The sequence below is a fragment of the Setaria italica genome, chromosome III (genome assembly GCF_000263155.2).
Source record: "Setaria italica strain Yugu1 chromosome III, Setaria_italica_v2.0, whole genome shotgun sequence".
Classification (NCBI taxonomy): domain Eukaryota; kingdom Viridiplantae; phylum Streptophyta; class Magnoliopsida; order Poales; family Poaceae; genus Setaria; species Setaria italica.
Window position 1 is genome coordinate 9,821,507 of NC_028452.1, and position 18,840 is coordinate 9,840,346.

General features: G+C 45.5%; 2 protein-coding genes and 1 pseudogene across 3 annotated transcripts; all 3 read left to right on the plus strand.

Moving 5' to 3' along the window:
• Nucleotides 1-8,535: 8,535 nt before the first annotated feature.
• LOC101753080 (putative cytochrome c oxidase subunit 5b-like) lies at nucleotides 8,536-11,197 on the plus strand. The gene is made up of 6 exons (XM_004961111.1): nucleotides 8,536-8,755; nucleotides 8,857-8,949; nucleotides 9,026-9,075; nucleotides 10,604-10,670; nucleotides 10,761-10,840; nucleotides 10,949-11,197. The coding sequence occupies exons 1-6, from the start codon at nucleotides 8,620-8,622 to the stop codon at nucleotides 11,012-11,014; spliced, it is 492 nt and encodes a 163-aa protein (XP_004961168.1). The 5' UTR covers nucleotides 8,536-8,619; the 3' UTR covers nucleotides 11,015-11,197.
• Nucleotides 11,198-11,772: 575 nt separating this feature from the next.
• LOC101753894 (protein SPA1-RELATED 2) lies at nucleotides 11,773-17,812 on the plus strand. Of its 2 annotated transcripts, none has more exons than XM_022825149.1 (4): nucleotides 11,773-12,207; nucleotides 15,328-16,495; nucleotides 16,821-17,138; nucleotides 17,235-17,812. In XM_022825149.1, exons 2-4 carry the CDS (start codon nucleotides 16,343-16,345, stop codon nucleotides 17,343-17,345), a joined length of 582 nt encoding a protein of 193 aa, XP_022680884.1. In that variant the 5' UTR covers nucleotides 11,773-12,207; nucleotides 15,328-16,342; the 3' UTR covers nucleotides 17,346-17,812. The 2 variants fall into 2 exon arrangements, with proteins under 2 accessions (XP_022680884.1, XP_022680885.1); XM_022825150.1 differs by lacking the exon at nucleotides 11,773-12,207 and having other exon boundaries at nucleotides 15,077-16,034; nucleotides 16,349-16,495; nucleotides 17,235-17,472.
• On the plus strand, nucleotides 12,207-15,175 carry LOC101753480 (annotated as a pseudogene).
• Nucleotides 17,813-18,840: the final 1,028 nt, after the last annotated feature.

The following is an 18,840-nucleotide window of genomic DNA, read 5'->3' on the forward strand; positions in this document are numbered from 1 at the left end:
ATATTTGGTCATTGTGATATAACATATAAATATAACATGCAGGCAAGTACTATCTTATTGACTCTGGATATCCTAATAGAAAAGGATTTCTTGCACCCTACAAGGGATAGAGGTATCATGTTTCTGAATGGCAGCATGGTCAGCATCCGGTAGGATTGAAAGAAGTGTTTAATCATGCACATTCATCCCTTAGAAATGTGATTGAGCAATCATTTGGAGTTATAAAGATGAAGTGGCGCATTCTCTTGAATTTGCCCAGTTATCCGGTTAACAAGCAGTCAAAAATTATAGTTGCTTGTATGGCCCTTCACAATTTCATCAGAGATAGTGCCGTATATGACGTGCATTTTGAAGAGGATTTTGAGGAAGATGATGGTAATCCAACCCAACCTAGCACAGATGGTGGTGGTGGTGCTTTAGGAGATGACATTGATATGGGTGCATTGCGTGATGCTATTGCTGTCGCTATGGTTTCGTGATTTGTTGTTGTACCCATGATGGATGTTTCCATACTAGACCGATCTATCATATGAATTTCATATTATTGTAATGTAATTTCTATTTAACAAACTCCAAAGGCATTAGAATTATAGTCTTCTCCTCAGATTCACAATAAAAATGAGCTATTATCAGCCTTAGGGGCATTCAGGTCAATTTACCAACCTGGACAGACAATCGACACAAAATAATCAGGATTGCCAAACACCCTGCTTATTCAGACAACAGATTCTCCAGGCAACAGGCTTATCAGATAAGCTTGCTTGCCAGATAAGTGAGTTCCAGAAAAGCGTATACAAACAGGGCCTTAACTGCTTGGGAAAAGCTCAAAAACACCAACTCTAAGGGGGAAGGTTTTGCTCTTGATTTCTCTGCTCTTGATTTCTCTGGAGGAGGTGGCTACATAAGGTGAGTTTGTGCTATTCCAACATTCCTTTTCAACTTCTTTCCATCATTTATAGCTTCATTAGCTTTGGGGTAATATAGAATTGTTTTTTATTAAATTTCTTGCTACTTGTTAGTTAGTACATCCATAATTCAATTTAGTTTATGGAATAGCTCTTTAAATTAGTTAATATAACATAGAAATTTTGTCATAGGTTGTTAAAGATAGATCAAAGACCATGGATGTATGGCATACAAAATTTGCCTCCTTTCATGTCAGAGGTAGTGAAGTTTGTGGAGGCTACGAAAAAGTACGCTCGCATTTGCAAGACAAAGCAAATACGTTATCCGTTTTTTGACTGTAGCAACAAAATTGTATGGGAGGATACTAATGTCATCAAAAGGCATTTGATAAAGCGAGATTTTATGGATGGCTACACAATTTGGTCCCACCATGGAGAGGTAGGAGGTACTTCCAACAACACAGACATCAATATTGGCTATGATGAAGTGGGTGGTGATGAAGTAAACGACAATGATCATGTTATGATGGATGATGATTATGACCGTGGAGATCAAAATGGTGATCAAACATATGTGCGTGTGGAACCACAGGTTGATGAGGAATGTGATGTTGATATGGAGGACATGTTGCACCACTTTGAACCAGAAGTGTTGATCGGGAGTGCTAAAGGGTTAGAGAATTTCGAGATGCTCAAGAAGGTAGCAAAGGACCATATGTATGTGTGATGTGGGAAGGAGTGGACAGTGTTGTGTTTCGTCCTTCTGATCCTGAAGGCTAAATTCGGCTGGTCAGACAATAGTTTCAATGATCTCCTTACTCTGCTGGGCAATTTGCTCCCGAAGCTCAACTTTGTGCCAAAAAACACATACGAAGCAAAGAAGATTATCAATCCATAGAAGATGCATGTGTAGAGAATACACACATGCAGGAACTACTGTATATTGTACCGCGGTGAGTGCGCGACATTGGAAAAGTGTCCAAATTGCGATGCTAGCCGTTACAAAATTAATGATGATTTCTGTGAGGACCGTGCTAGTTCCTCCATCGGGAATAAGAGGAAGAAGGTTGAAAAGAAAAGTGCTGGTGCTTACGTGGAGGACGAGTTCTGTATCAGTACTAACATGATGACTCAGTGCAGAGTCCTTGCCTTGGTGCTGTGGTACTTGCTGGTAGCGGACCGTCTGAAGTGTTTGTTCTCAAACCCAAAGATCGATGAAATGATGACTTGGCATGCTGATCGCCTAGGAAAGTATGACGAAAAGCTTTGACATTTTTCTGATGCTCGCTAGTAGAGGACCTTCGATGCCAATCATCTAGAGTTTTCGAATGAAAAAAGGAATGTACAATTCGCATTGAATACAGACGACATGAATCCGTTTGGTGAAAGAAGCATCACGCACAATACATGGCTAGTGCTGATGACCATATACAACCTTTCCCCATAGCTAGGTCACAAGAGGAAATTCCTTTTGCTAACCATTCTCATACAAGGCCCGAAGTAGCCTGGCATCGACATAGATATTTTCCTTGAGCCATTGATGAAAGTTATGCAGAAACTTTGGGAAGATGGGGTTCGGATGTGGGATGAGTACAAACATGGGCACTTCACACTAAGGGTCATTATCTTTGTTACCATCAATGATTATCCCACCTTGTTTGCCCTGACATGTTAGGTAAAAGATAAGACAACATGTGTAGTTTGCTTGGATGGAACACCATCTATGTATCTTAAGGGATCTATGAAGAGAGTGTTCATACGTCATAGGCGCTTCTTATTGAAGATACACAAATACCGTAGGATGAAGGACTTCTTCGATGGCACCAATGAGAACGACTTTGCTCCAAAACTGGCTACTGTAAAATAGTATTTGAAATTTGTGAGAAGGTCAAGTTCAAACTTGGTAAGAAGTCATTAGGTGGTGCTGATAAGATGAGAAGGGGAAGGAAGCAGGCTGAAACTACAGACGTCATAGACGTGCCGTTTAAGAAGATGTCTATCTTCTTTAAGTATTTGCCATACTGGTGAGAGCTGGCAGTGTGCCATACCATTGATGGGATGCATCATAAGAAGAATATGTTCGATAGCACCATCGGACTCTTGGGCTTATCAGGCAAGGCAAAGGATGGACTAAAATCACAAAAGGATCCTGTTCACCTTCAAATCAGGTCAGAGCTCCATCCGCAAGAACTACCTAATGCTAAGCATTACCTTCCCCCGGCTAGCTACAACTTAACCCAGCAGAGAGATTGGCCATGTGCAAGTGCTTGCGCGGGTTGAAAGTGCCAACCAGATTCTCATCAAACATGTTGAAACTTCTACCAAACAACTTATATGTAACTTACTAAATATAAAAAATGTACTGGTGTATATAAGATAATTATTTTTATGTGTTACTTCACAATGGTGCATAAAATGAAAATATAAAAAGAAAAATGTAAAGTAGAGTAGAAAGGAAACAATGCCTGCATAAGAAATGCATAAGAAATATTTGAGTGCAATATTTTGAACCAATTGAAATATTTTTATGTCAAATGCATAAGAAATATTTTGAGTGTAATATTTTGAACCAATTGAAAATTTTTGAGTGACCAATTGAAATATTTTGAACGAATTGAAATATTTTGAACCAAATGATATTTTCAACCATTTAGGTGTACAAATTTATGTTGATATGCATAAATTCATAAATAATTTTTAATTGCAAGTATTACAGTTTTGCATATTCAATGCTGCTTCTACCTGCCACCACAAATAGAGATGCCACAGCGCGATGAATCGTGCTACGTCGATACGCGCGCGTCCATGATAGCGTCGCAAATCCGAACTCCAATCCGTCTCCATACCGTCTCCATTCGATCTTCGACTCGCACGAAGGCGCCTGGGCGGCCTGGCCCTTCCTCGCTTTCGACCAGACTACCGACCACGAGCTCGTCAACATTGCTGGCAGGGACGGACCTGCGTCCTCCCTGAAGTACGTGGTCCTTCAGGACAAATGGACAGCCATGGCCAGAATCCCCGCGGCATGGTTTTCCTCCTCGCCGTCGCCCTCTCGTCCCCGCCGGGTGATGCCTGCTGCGTTGCCGCTGGCATTGTCGCCTAATATCAGCCGGACGTCCAAGCGCCGCGACGCCGCCGCTTCGCGTTTTGGGCCACGGGGCATGACGTGGCCTACGAGTTCGCCACCCTCACGACGCTGGCAGCCCAAGCCCGGCCAGGAGACGGAGTCCCGAATCCGGATGCGCAACGCACGCGCCTGATGTGACGTGGGTGGACGCATATACACAGGCAGGCGGACGATCAGGGGGGCAGACGAGACATGCAAAAAAATACGATCGCTCGCGGCGTAATCCGAAACCGAGATCGCGATCATGTGACGGACACCACGACTGTCCAACCGGAGGCGGCAATGTTGAGGCCCCGTTTGGATACGTGTGCTAAAGTTTACCACCTATCACATCGAATATTTGGATGCTAATTGTGAATATTAAACATAGGTTAATTAAAAAACTAATTGCACAGATGGAGTCTAATTCGCGAGACGAATCTATTAAGCCTAATTAGTCCATGATTTGACAATACGGTGCTACCGTAACCATTTACTAATGACGGATTAATTAGGCTTAATAGATTCGTCTCGCGAATTAGCATAGGGTTCTGCAATTAGTTTTATAATTAGCTCATGTTTAATCCTCCTAATTAGCATCCAAACATCCGATGTGACAACTGCTAAAGGTTAGCACCTTGTATCCAAACGCCGAGTTGGCGCTCGCGCGCTGGCCCACCGGCCACGTGCTGCTAGTGCGGTCTGGTTTTTCTCTTTTTCTCTTTTTCCTTTTCAATTATTTTTTCAATGCAATTTGTAATAAGTAAATATTGTTATACATATAAATTATATGCACAAGTTGATTAATAACATTTTCGTGCCGCCCCTCGCCAACACCACCACCAGCACCTCTGCTGCCTCGTGAAGCTGCTGCGACCGCCCGACGCCTCCGCCCGGCACCAGCCCCGTCGGAACACCGCCGCCTGTAGCCATCGTAGCCGCACGCCGTCTGCTGTTGCGTTCCGCCCCGGCCGAGCCTCCCGTCATCCACAACTGCTTCAAATCGGCTTAAGGTGAGCCCGTAAGCCTCCCCGGACCCTTACTGCCCCAAAGCCGCTGGCGAGTCGCCGGAATTTCAGCCGGCCGCCACCACCGCATGCTTGGGGACCCGATTGCGATTTAGAAAATTGAATAAGGGGCTCTAGTGCAAAAACCAAGGACCCCTACGCAAATAAAGTCTAGACGTGAGGGCTAGATCGGTTTTTTATAATCGGCAAAAAATATGTTTAACTTTGGAAATTCATCAAAACTCATAGAAAATTCATAAAAATGTCAAACCAATTTTGCTAGACTCAGTATAAAGTGCAGTTTCTAATAAAAATACTTTTGGCACATGTCTCTACTAGGATTAATGTTATATGATTTAAACCTTGTTTAAGCTAATTAAATCATAACAAATTATAGAAAAATGCTAAAAAGGTAAATCCAATGTCCAAGTGCTTTTTTCAGAGAATGGAAGCTTATAAAAATAATGTGGAGCCTAGCTCATGTGTTTAAATCTCTGTTTTAGGTTTATCATGGAAATCTAAGGTTGCTCTTGTCTTTTTGCACAATAATTAAACCAGAGACGATAAAAATGTGAAACCAATTGGAATAAGTCAGTGATATAGTGTAGTTTGTAGGAACAATATGGAGCCTGATCATAAATAGAAATAAAAACCACTTTCCTTTTTAGGGAAGAATAAATAGGGTAAATGTATGGAAAGAGATACCCTTCACTAAAAATTATGAAAAAATCACCAAAAGCTTTATTTCACCTCTGGAACCTACTGTTAAAATTTCATCCTCAAATTCATTATGGTTTCTGTTTTAAAAATGGTTAAGTGTATGCTACCTTAGGGTAATAATAAAGTAATTCTAATTCTTTTAATGCACCTCCAATGGACCTCAAATTTATGCAGTAGCTTATCTATGACAAGGTTAAGTTTCTATCAAATTTGTGGCTTCCTAGCTTGCTGTTTTAAGATGGAAATAAAATTTGGAAGATGAACCTAGCTAAGTAAAAGAAAGAAACCTCGAATAATGATAAAGGTAATTTTTGGAAGAGATACAAAAGAACATTTAGAAATAGGATAACTTTCCGATCTAAGGTTTAGTAAAGTTAAGTTATATATATGTACACAATCACCATCAAATTCACCCTAGGTTTTGTACCACAACACACCTTACCTTGTGCAGATAGAGAAGGTGTAGAACCTTGTTTAGGTGAATATGGTCATAATGTAATTTCTATTTCAGTGCAAATTCGTGTTTTGCATTCTATGAGAAAGCATGGAAATTAAACTGGATGCATTTGCATGTCGTGTAGAGTTGAACCTCGTTGACTGGACATACGAGCTTCACCCGGCGTCGGAAGAAGAAGCCGTAGCGGATCTGCAGCTAGTCAGAGCCGAGCCCGTGCAAGAGCAAGTCGAGGACCAGCTAACTAACTCTGAGTTTAAAGGCAAGCCCTGGAGCATAAATTCCTATCTTTAACTACTTGCAATATATTTGGTTGCTTGATTGTGCATTTACATTTTTAGGAATTGATTGATACCGTAGATGCATGAAATAGTGCCCTTTGACCTGAACACTAGTATGATAGGTCGAGTAGTTGAAATGCTTAATAGGACTCGGTAAAAGTCGAGTGATTGACTGTCACTCGTGAGTTATAGGAGTTGTTTGCTTTCCTTTTTGTCACAACTATAAGGACGATGGACGGGGCAGGTCTCTGTGAACTATTTTGGTGGTCGGTGAATTGCCCCATCTGTCTACATGAAATTGGACTAAGGTCGAGATGTGGTAGTGTTCATGATCAAGTATTTGAAAGTACTAATCTCATACCTAGTATGGGATGGGGAAGCCTAGTACCTGATTGAACCGGAACGTGAGTGGATCGTTCCACTATCTCTGGAACGGAGTTCCCTTGCGGCCGCATGTGGTGACAAGTGCGGTCATAGAACGGCAGAGGCCGGGTCTATGGAGCCTTGTACCAAGGGAAGTGGGCCTGACATGAGTTTGGGAATTGATGGGGACGGCTGACAAATGAAGCGATCATTCGCAGTGCGCGGATGTCGTGGGATTAGGTTCGCCATGCATGGTTAAGAAATTTGAATTGATTCGTCTACCTCTCACAGTTTAGGACTACTTGATCGCTATGCTACACTGAGTAAAAAGGAAAGATGATGATGATCAAATTTTGTTAGCTGTCATTAATTGCTTGGGAACTATGCTTGATTAGTATAGTGGCTAACTTAGACTGGTAAATGAATGTAGAAGTGGTGGCTAAAACATTGAAATTAAGGACCTACACTAGTCGCTTTTGGCAAAAATCAACCTTAGAGCCAAAAAGCTCGCATGTCTAGGTGTTGGTTGAGTAATACCACCGGTCGGTTAAGTCTTGTTGAGCGTAGTCGCTCAGCCTTGTTGTGGCACATCTTTTCAGGTGATGTTGATGCGTCTGAGCTCGCTGCAAGTAGCACTTGGCCTCCCCAACCTCCTCCTGGTTGGACGGGTGAGTGGGATCCCTCCTCGGACGACGAGGATCGGGATCAATGATGTCATGATCGGCTTCGTCATGATATCCTGCAACGACGTTTAGCTTCTGCTCAGTTATTTCGGTTGTTTAAGAACTCTGCAAACTTTGCTTGAATTTCAAACTTGAAGTTGTAATAATTTAATGCACTTGTTTAATTATGATGGACAGTTGTAATCTCTGTAACCACTCGCCTTTGTGCGAGTCTTGCTTTCTCGATCCTGAGGTAAGTGGTTTATCGGATGAAATCCGATGGACGACCGAATTGACTTGATTAAAGTACATGATCGCATGTTAAATGACTTAAGTGTGTTTTAGCCAAGTTAATTTGGGCGGTTCCGCCACACCGCGCCACCACACGGCCGGCGCATGCCCCCACGCACCAGAGAGGGTGGGTGCGCGGGTGGTGGTGGGATCGACGAAGAGAGAGGGAGAGGCGACGGAAGATAGAAGAATGGAGGAGGAAGGTATGGTAACTTTACCTTAGCCCATATGCAAGGTAGTTTTAACAATTCCTCCATGCTAACAATCACCCTTCCAGCCCAACCATCATCATGGGCTACAAATTTACCAAACAGCATCTCTACATCCAATGAGGCTGGCTGGGCTGGCTCGAGCCTGGCTGAGACGCTGCAGGCTGCCAAACGCGCCCTACATGGCTGCCAGTGCCATTGCCGTCATGATTGCCTTGTTGGAGCCCACGCTTGGCCACACATGGCATATTGCGCCGCCACGCCAGATGATTCCTGCGGTCAGGTTGTTAGGGAGACAGCTTCAGCAAGTAAGGCCTGTGTGATCGACCTCTCTTCGGTGGGTTTTTGAGGCGAGTTGAAATGCCGGCGCACCCGTGGCGTCTCGTGATCGTGAGGTGGTGGCGTGGCGCTGGCGCACAACGTTGCCCGCTCACGCTTTGAATTGCTTCGGGCTCAGAGTATGTTTTCCCTACAGTGACGGCGGATTGGAAAACCCGCCTCACTCCTGCCGCAGTGCCCAAAACGGGAGCTCCAAAGCCCAGACTACTCACAACCCCGGCATCTCCCTCCACCTCCCACCACCGCGAGGGGCGACCCGAGAACACCACCAGCACGGCCGCCATGTGGCGCCGCCTCCAAACCCTAGCCCCCTCCCTCCGGTGCGTCGCCGCCACGCTGTCGTCCTGCGTCCGCGCCGCGCCCCTCTCCACGGCGTCGGCGGCGTTCCGGCACACCTCGCCCCTCCTCTCCTCTCCTGGTAAGCGCCCCCGGCCCGGCCCGGGCCTCAGATCTCCAGCTGTTTCGCGGCTCTCCTGGAGCGGCTTGTTCTGATCGATGCCCTGTGGTGTGGTTGCGAAGGTGACAAGCTGGCGCCGACCAAGGTCGAGGATGTCATGCCGATCGCCACGGGGCTAGAGCGCGAGGAGCTCGAGGCGGAGCTCCAGGTGAGGGGTGTCGCGGTTTGGGTTTGCGTTTTGTGTGGGGTTGCGGCGGCATTTTAACCTGAATCTGTCGCGTGCTTCTCCAGGGGAGAAGAGGTTCGACATGGATCCTCCCGTCGGCCCCTTCGGCACTAAGGTGAGTTGATTGCTGCTCTGAAATTTGTTATCTGCAATACCTGAGTTTGTAGAATCGCACCAACTGTGTGATGTGGTATGGAAAATGCAAGTCCAATTCATCTCTAGCCGCCCTGCCAGTGGTTCAATTTGTGATAGCCGCATGACAAAAATGTGTACAGTAGTTGTTTCCTTGCATCAACTTGTGCTAACTGCAACTAATGATGTATCACGTAACTCTAGCATGTTTGTAAGTAACACATTTTTGGCTCACCAGATCCATCTCTTGTTACTCATATAGTGTAGCAAATTATTGAGTATTTGAAATGTTATCATGCTTAAACTACATTGCCTGAAGGAGTTGTTCTAATACACCATCAGTCAGCCATTACATGAAAATGAAATCCCAGGGTAGCTTATAACTAACTTGTCACTTGGAGGTTTGCATTAAGTATCAATGCTTGTTGTGGAGTGCGCTTTGATGTTTTCAACTTCCTATCCTTCCATGCTGAGATGGTGCACTGTCTTGCAGTGATTGAATACACTTTAGTACATGGGCTACTCCTGTTAGCAGAAAGAGCCCTGGCAGATAAGGTGGATGTAGTATGCCACTTAGCTAGGCAACTGTGAAGGCAAAGCATAAACGTAACAGATCTGTTTTAATGCATAATAGATTCAGACTGTGTTTTTCACTTGTTTGTGGTTCTGCTATTGTTCAATCCTAGGCATGGCCTCCTATGCATTCTAAGTACTGACATTGCCTGCATATTTAGTCTAGATACGTGGAAGTTCTTGATCGGTCCTTCCCCAGCTATTTTTCTTTTGCATACCTGACTTTCTATGCCACATTATTGCTCAATTGTTCTGAACAACATAAAAGACTCGATATGTAGGGGCCTTTCTCATCGGGCATGGCAAATTATAAAGTAATTGAAGTTTATCGTGCTTAAGTTTCCTTAAGGAGCTTTTCTAAATACACCATTGGTTGGTCATACATGCACTGAACTATCACTTGGACTTGTATTAAGTGTCAGGCTAGATTTGTTTATTGCTTGTTGTGGAGTGCACTTAGATGTTTTCAACTACAATCCATCAACTTCCTGGTCTTTCATGCTGAATTCATGCACTGACTAGTGACTCCAATGTTCTTTGCTTAAGGATGCAGTTGATCATGCTTGTGATTGAATACACTGTAACTACATGTGGTACCCATGTTAACTAAAGGAGGCAATGAGCCCTGTTAGTGATAGGTAGGTTTAGTATAAACTTAGCTAGGGAATTGTGGAGGTAAGCATGCAACCTAAGAAAACAATAATACGTTGAAAATTTAATACACTACATGGGTATATTGTTGTTTTCACTTGTCTGTGGTACTGCTGTTCCTATTCTTGAGTCCTAGGCATGTCCTCCAAAGTATACTATGTCTGACATTACCTGCATATTTATTCTAGATATGTGCAGATACTTGATCATTCTCTTCTTTATATTTTGGTTTTGCATATGAGATTTTCTGTGGTGCAAGATTGTTCATTTGAATGCCATGCCTGCAGGAGGAACCAGCTGTGATAGAATCCTACTATAATAAGAGAATAGTTGGCTGTCCTGGTGGTGAAGGAGGTATGTCAAGGCTAACCATATATGATGGTTGTAAGTGTTAAATATGTAACTCACCATAACTGGTTAATTCTTCCATCGGGCTTATTGCAGAGGACGAACATGATGTTGTCTGGTTTGGTTTGGAAAAGGATAAACCACATGAGTGTCATGTCTGCTCGCAGTACTTTGTGGTAACTGAAATCAATGCCTTGGCTGATTGTTATAAAAGATGTCCAACATTAGTTGATTTTGCTGTTAGTTACCAGTGGTGAAATATTCTTTTTGTTGACTTTGTGCAGCTCAGGGCCATTGGTGACAGAGGTGATCCAGATGGGCATGACGACGATGAAGATGAACATCATTGAGGCCATGTGTCAATTGGCGATAATAATAACCTGGTGATACATGGTTTTGGTTTATCTTTGCAGTATCGAACTGCTCTATAGTGTTGTAATTGATGAGTGTTTGACCATGAAGCAGGACAGGTGGTGTTTTTCGCCTATGGATTTTGTTGGAACCGTGTAGACTTTACATGTGTTTCTGTTTGGCATGTGCATTTTTTGTTGAGTGCATCATCAAATAAAGGATGAGTGCATTGATCTGTTTCACTCTAGTGACCATAAGGTGTGGCTTTGCAATGTTTGTATTCTTTTTTTGTTCCGAGATCAATGAGGCCTTGTGTCTTGAAGTTGAGAACAGCTTCTTGAAGTTGAGCAGATGGCGAGTAGGACACAGCTGATCCCAGTTCTTGAGCCCGGCTTGTGTTTTACTTCCTCCGTTCCAAATCGCATACAAATATTTATGAACTAAATCGCATATAAATATTTATGAACTGACAATTTGGAACGATTTGGTGAGGGGATGGAATGGACAAATCGCATAGATGTTTGTGCACATATAAATATCTATAAACTAGAAAAACTAAAGCGATAATTTGGAATGGTTTGGTGAGGAAGATGGAATGGACGAAGTGAATGGTTGAAGTGAGTAAAATGAACTTGTTCCTATTTATAACAGATCTTTGTTTTCTTTTTTTAAAAAAATAGATCTTTGTTTTCCTTTTATTCAGGACCCTTTTCTACCTTATCTTCCTGTCTTCTACTTTCTACCTTATCTCTTTCCTCTGCGCAAGCGCCGCCCGTGGCTTCGCTCCTACCCCGGTTCGCTTCGGGCTTGCCCTCCTGCTCTCCCGCCGCCCAACTTCGCCGGCCACGCCGCTCCATTCCATTCGGGCGCCACCCGTCGCCCGTCTTCGTCTCCGCCAGTCCAAGGCTCCAAGCCCCGGTCCGCTCCAGCCTTGCCGTCGTACTCTCCCGCTATCCAGCTTCATCCAGCCAGCCATGCCGCTCCCCCACCGGTCCACGCGCTAGCCCCCGCCGGACGCCGGTTCAGGCGCCTGCGGCCGCGGCTTTGGCGTGGACGCCGGGCAGCGCTTGTGCCGGTTCCAGCCGATCCCAGGTCCGAGGATGGCGGCCGGCCGGCCCGAGCCAACCAAGAAAGGGGCGGCGGGCTGTAGGCGGCAGCGGCACGCCCATCCCATCCACCGACGACCCTACAGGTACGCGGGGAGACCGGTAGAAGCCGGTGGCAATTTCGGTGTAATTTGTGCCAACTCGCATAATCGTTGTGGGCTGAAACTTTGTCGCGATCAAACCGGCCCAAGAGCCCAGGCAGCCCTGCCAGCACGATCCGTTGCAAAACGAGCCTCCCTCCCTCCTCTGCTTCTTGCCTTCTTTGCACCGTTCCCCCCCTCTCTGCTCCAACTCCAAGGCTTCCTCCAGAACAAATTCCAAATCAAACCCCCCGCACCACCAAACCAACGTCTTCCAGTTCCTCGACGTCTTCCCTTCCTCCCCCAATCCAATCCCCAATCCCTCGCCCCCACCTCTCCGAGCTCCCATGGCCGAGCCACCTCCCTGGGCGGACGGCCTCCCCCACGCCGCCCTGCGCGAGATCGTCCGCCGGGTCCCGTGCGCCGTCGACCGCGGCAGCATGGCCGGCGCCTGCCGCTCATGGCGCGCGAGGCTCGCGGACCTCCCGCCCCCGCCGCCCCCGCTCCCGTGGCTCGTCCTCCCATCGGGCGGCTCCACCCGCTTCTACTGCGCCCTCAGCGGCTGCGTCCATCACTACGAGACCAACGCGCCCCCGCACGGCGCCCGCTTCTTCGGCTCGCACGAAGGCGCATGGCTCTTCCTCGCCTTCAACCAGAACACCGACCACGAGCTCGTCAACCTCCGCGCCGACAGGACCTTCCTCATCCCCGACAAGTACCGCCTGCAGCAGGACGGCCCCCTCGCCGCCGCCCACGATGACATGGTCATCCTCGCCGCCGCCCTCTCGTCCCCACCGGACCAGGGAAAGTGCGTCGGCGCCTGCATCATCTCCCGTTGGCCGGCCAACGTCCCCACCCTGCGGCGGTTCGCGTTCTGGCACGTCGAATTTGGTGGTGACGCGGACGCCTACGATCTCATGCCTGACCCCGACCCAACTCCGCCGCATTTGCAAGTTGAGGACGTCCTGTGCTACCAAGGGGCCTTCTACTTCCTGACCCAAGGCGAACACATCCGCCGGTGCGAACCGGTTCATGATGCAGGTGGGGATCTGGAAGTACTTTCCGATGTGTGGTTCTTCCAGCGCGAGGGCCGCAACTACGACGGCCTTGTCGTCCAAGCTCGCTACCTCGTGGTGTCCCGCGACGAACTGCTGATGGTCGTCAGGCTCACCTGTGGAGCCAACAAGCCGGCGGCGGCGTTCAGGGTGTTCCGGGCGCTGAGACCTGTTCAGGACGTCGAGGAGGTGGCCGATGAGGACGGGGAGGACAATCAGGTCGCGGAGGCGGACGATCAGGGCGAGGAGATTGAATACCCCTGGTCCTGGGGTGAGCTGGACACGCTGGGTGGCCAGATGCTGTTCGTGGGGCGAGGCTGCTCCAGATCCTACAAGACGGCTGAGTACCCGGGGTTCGAGGATGGCATATACTTCTTGGATGATCGGAGCTTCTACGACGACCATTGTGTCTGTGAGAGGCAGTACCCCTGCAGCAACAACGGCAGATGGACGCAAGGGCCGCCTCCCAATATTGAGCTCTACTTCCCGGAGCAGGGGCCTTCGGACCACTCTCCTCCGGCTTGGCTGCTCCTATACAACCGGCCATATGCCAAAGCTTTGCCACTGGATATGGTCCGTGAGATCAGTCGCCACATTATTTGCGACACCGAGCGTGTCCGGACCCTCCGCGTGTGCTGCCTGGTGCTCTCTGACCCTGGGGCGCGGGCCATACAGCCACAGCTTCCGTGGCTGCTTGCAGCTTCCACCGACGGGCCCTTATTGTACTGTCTAAATTGTGGCAGTGGCGGGAATGGTACCACGCACACTACTGGCGCCCCAATGTACGTGCATACTGCATACCACTATGGTGCATACGATGGCCGTTGGTTGTTCTCTACATTGGAGAATGGTGACAGTGTGATGGTTAACTTACTTACCGGAAGCAGGCAGAGACTTCCCATTGAGATTACATACCGCCAGAGTGGTTTATCATACCCACAGAAAATCCTTGCCGCCACCCTCTCCGCCGCACCAGATAGCTGCAGAGCCTGCATTGGGGCAGCGATAGTCCGTTACGTCCATCCATCAGTGAAGCCCATCTTAACGTCTCACTTTGGCAAAGTAGGCCGTGAAACAGCTACCCAGATTGCACTGTTTAGGCTTGGGGATGAAATCGCTGTCGACCCATTATCAGCTATCAATTCGCCCATCTTTGTAGAAGCAGATGACATAACATTTTATAATGGGTCACTGCATTGCATCACGCCAGGTGACCACTTCTTTGTTTAGACTCCGGTGTTCCTTCCAGATGGGCAATTTGTGCTGGATAACGTAGATCACTGGAAACACTTTCGTCTGAAGTACGAACTGGATGGCAGGCAGCCCCTTCCCGATGACAAGACCCCGGGCTGCCATTACCTTGTGGAGTCCCGCGGGGAACTGCTAGTGGTAGTTCGGTACTATTCTGGTGCTAAGACAGCAAGGGAAACTGAAACATTTAGGGTGTTCAGAATGATCATTCCAGAGTTTCATGTCAACATGGGTGATCACGATTTTTGCATCTGCACCCATCAACCGAGCCTGGATGGCCGGATGCTGTTCGTGGGGCGAGGCTGCTCCAGATCCTACGAGCTGGCTCAGTACCCAGAGTTTAAGGACGGCATCTACTTCGTGGATGATCAGAGCTTCTACGACGAGCACATCATGTGCCATGGTGGTAATGAGAGGGTTTATCCCTGCAGCGATACTGGAAGGTGGATCCAAGGGCCACCACCGAACCTTGAAAGCTTCTTACCGGGGCAGGGTTCCTCAAAAACCTCTTCTCCAGTTTGGATTCTCCCTTGAGACAGACTCTCCATCTCTGAATTTGTGTTTCATTTGCTGTGCCTAACCGCCACAGCATTCATGTACTTCATTTTACTCTCAAGTTTCAATTTACATACCTGAATACAGAAAATGGTTGGTTGGTTGCCGTTTAAGATTGTGTGAGGTCATTGATTGTGAATCCACTTTGAGAATTTGTGTGCTGGTGATAAGATTGTTTCCTTGTGATTCCACCCAAGTAATATTCTTGGAAGATGAACCTGTGCAATTCAGCATTCTGAATTTCTTTCCATTGGCACTGTGACAGGGTACTGCAGGCAAGTGCCTATGCTAGAACAGAAGGGATGCAGAATCTGGGAAGACTGTCTTATATTTCTTTTACTAGTCTCCCCAAGTGTTAATTTTGTTTGTTTACAAGCTTATTTGTTTTTGCTGTATTTACTGTGTGATCTCTGATTCTCATCTGTGCATTACGCTGGTTCAGATGGATTTGATCTTATATAATTTGGTGATGCTGTTATTATCAAGTATGCACCAAATGGTGACTGTGGATTCGAGATACTTTCAGTATAGTGAGATTGGTTTATGTTGTGGGCACAGATCTATTTTCCACAAGCTGTGTACTGATTTAAACTTCGCGTCCTCATAGTTTTACCTTTGTGAGGACAATCTAGTGTCTGCTGTGCCAATTTCTTCTGCGCCTTCTATGTTATCAGTACTGTTATGCTCTGAGAGGGAGCACAGGTAGATTGATTGTTGAGGTAAGTGCTGTGAAGGTAAATTTGGTGAGCTTTAGGCATACTGATTGCTGTTTGAGAACTGCATTTTCTTTTGTTGAGTTTGTTGCACCTGTTCAGCCAAAATTCTTAAGCTGTTGAGTTATCTGATGGTAGCTACTGGTACTTTCAGCAGTTCTGCTATATTTGTATTGTGTCAGGAACTCAGGATGTTTCTATACAGAAAAGAAAAGCTAGGGGAATAGAAATATGTTAGCCAGGAAATATAAACATGAAGGTGGGTTAATAACACTGTTTCATATCTAGATCTTCTAGTTGCTTCATGTGAAAAGCAGTAGTTCTTATCGTTCAGCCTTTTAGCACTCAGCACTGCTCAATTGCTACCTCCAGCATGTTCCATTTTTGAGCTGCCACCTTCTCCACTCGTTTATCATTTCTTATGGTTTGGATGTTTCTTTGCTGTTCCCTTGATACTATAACAAAGAGCAAAAGCCTGTCTGTTATGAACATCAGTCCTGGAGATGGACTGCGTGTTATTCCTGTGTTTCCCTCTTTTGTGCTATTTAGCTTAATTATTATTGTGAAATGCAGTTATGGAATGCCAGCTCTGGTCAAGGATTCACACAGTTTACAGAGCACCGGAAAAGAGCTTGGTCTGTGAGTTTTTCAGAAGTGGACCCTACTAAGTTGGCAAGTGGAAGTGATGATTGTTGCGTGAAAGTATGGAGTATTAACCAGGCATGTTTCTGAAATACATCCACTCCTTTCTCTATGCCATATTTTACTCTTACCTCCAATATCCTGAGTTAAAAGCACACAAATAGTAGATACTTAAGGTGAGACAGAGAGTTATACAAGAGAAATATCAAACTCATCTAGCTACCATATTTTTGCTGTCACTTGGGTGATAGCTAGCATATTTTTAAAGGCTGCAGGCTAAATATCACAATGCACAGAAATCTGCAGTGCATGTGTGTCGGGTTGACCACTGCTCCTTACCTTTTATCTTCCATAACTACAATTTCATACTACGTTTTAATATCATTTAATTTCTTGTTCTCAGAAAAATTGCATTGATACAATCAGAAATGTGGCCAACGTATGCTGTGTTCAGTTCTCTCCATACTCCTCCCACATGCTAGCATTTGGTTCAGCTGATTACAAGATATACTGCTATGACCTGAGGAACACAAGGATCCCTTGGTGTACTATTTCGCGACATGGTAAAGCTGTCAGTTATGTAAGGTTCTTGGATCCAGAAACACTTATCTCTGCATCAATGGACAACGCATTGAAGATATGGGATCTTAACCGGACTAATTGCAGTGGATTATCTACTGATTCTTGCAGCCTGACACTGAATGGTCATACCAATGAGAAGGTATGAGAAAAATTTAGTACTGCTTGTTTGTTTTCTGAGGTTAACCTGTTTGTTGAATTAATCTGAAATCAACCTTACTAATAATTTCTTCTGCAGAATTTTGTAGGGTTATCTGTTCACGATGGATACATAACATGTGGCTCCGAAACCAATGAAGTGAGTGTTTTATGTAATAATGTAATGCATACATTTTCCTTGGCATTCTGACATGTTTTAGTGAAGACGCTGTCAGGAATTGAGTTCTGTCTGTCTAGTTGTAAACTTTCGATTGAGCAGCTATGTGTTGAGCACATTGGTATGCTCAGGAAATTGTGTTTTTTTCCCTCATAGCACAGACGATTACCATGGACCCAGTCTCTAAACCTATCATGGTCCTTTCCTCACTAGTATGACAAACAATGTATTAACACACTTGATCAGCCCAGGCCTAGCAAGTTTCTGATTCCACCCGACTGTGTATTGCAAACCACCTCTCAGCCTTACAGTGAAGATTCTCCTGTTGATGCCATGGCTATTACTGTAGCACTCCTAGGTGACAGATTGCAACCTGGATTGACGTAAATTGTTTGTAGTTTGGGAGTTTGAGTTGAAAGTACACTCTGTTAAAGGTTTAAGCGGAACATTGCAGTATGCAATCTTCAGCTTCTGAAATTCAGCTCACATACCATGGAAAATTTTGGTGTGTTGGCACATGTACATTCTTGACAGGCTATATTGTGTTTTGTGAGTTTGTCCACCCCTTACACGAAGAGGATTTGCATGACATTTGAATTTTGATTCTGAGGCAAACACTATACTCTATCTCTATGCACAGTCCTCTATGATGTTACTGAATAATGAAGTTTTGAGAGGCTTGAGGTTCCGATGGATTTCAGAATACACACAGATATGCTGATGAGCTTGTTACCTATTGCTTAACTATCTGTTGAAAAATGGAGGACCGCATGAATGCAGCTCACAATCCAACCTCGTTTTATTAGCAGCATTCTGGGCTTTCATTGCTTACCACTGTATTCAATATGATAATACAGTGTAGAAAGTGATTGTTACTTGCTAGTTAGTACTTTGCTTTTCATGATGGACCCACTCATTGCATGACATGGAAGCTGATTTTGCTTAGTTTAACTAACTGAAGTACAGTTGTGTGTGGGAGATGCAACTGGATAAGTTGGTGCCTCTTCTTAGGCTCTATGCACAAGGAACACTGGAGATCCTGTCCAGCCTTTCTTGGGTTATACATTACTGATATGACTGAACTTCGTTCTCGTTCCTCAGTTCAGTCCTACGCCATGTCCACGATGCAGATTGTTCTGCATTTTGCTGTGTTGCGCGCATGATTACTGATGCAAAAATCAGTAAGCCTAGTAATGCTTAATGGGAACTATATGATGCTATTCTCTCAGTGGTACGTAGTACTTGTCATGGTATTCGTGCCCTGCATTTTCATTTTTTTGCTTGCTTTTTTCTGAACTCGTGAGGTGAAGCCCTTTAATTTTTAACTGAAACTTGTAAGGTAACTTGCATTCTCTATTCCAATTGATGAGATGCGAATAAGAAGATTACCAGTAAACACTGAAGCAGTACTACAGCGGTAGGTATCCAAGCGCAATTGTTCAGCAATGAGGGGTATGTAATTATGTATACATAATTGGTCAACCGTTACTGCTAATACAGTAACATTCATAACCGCAGAGAGTTTGGC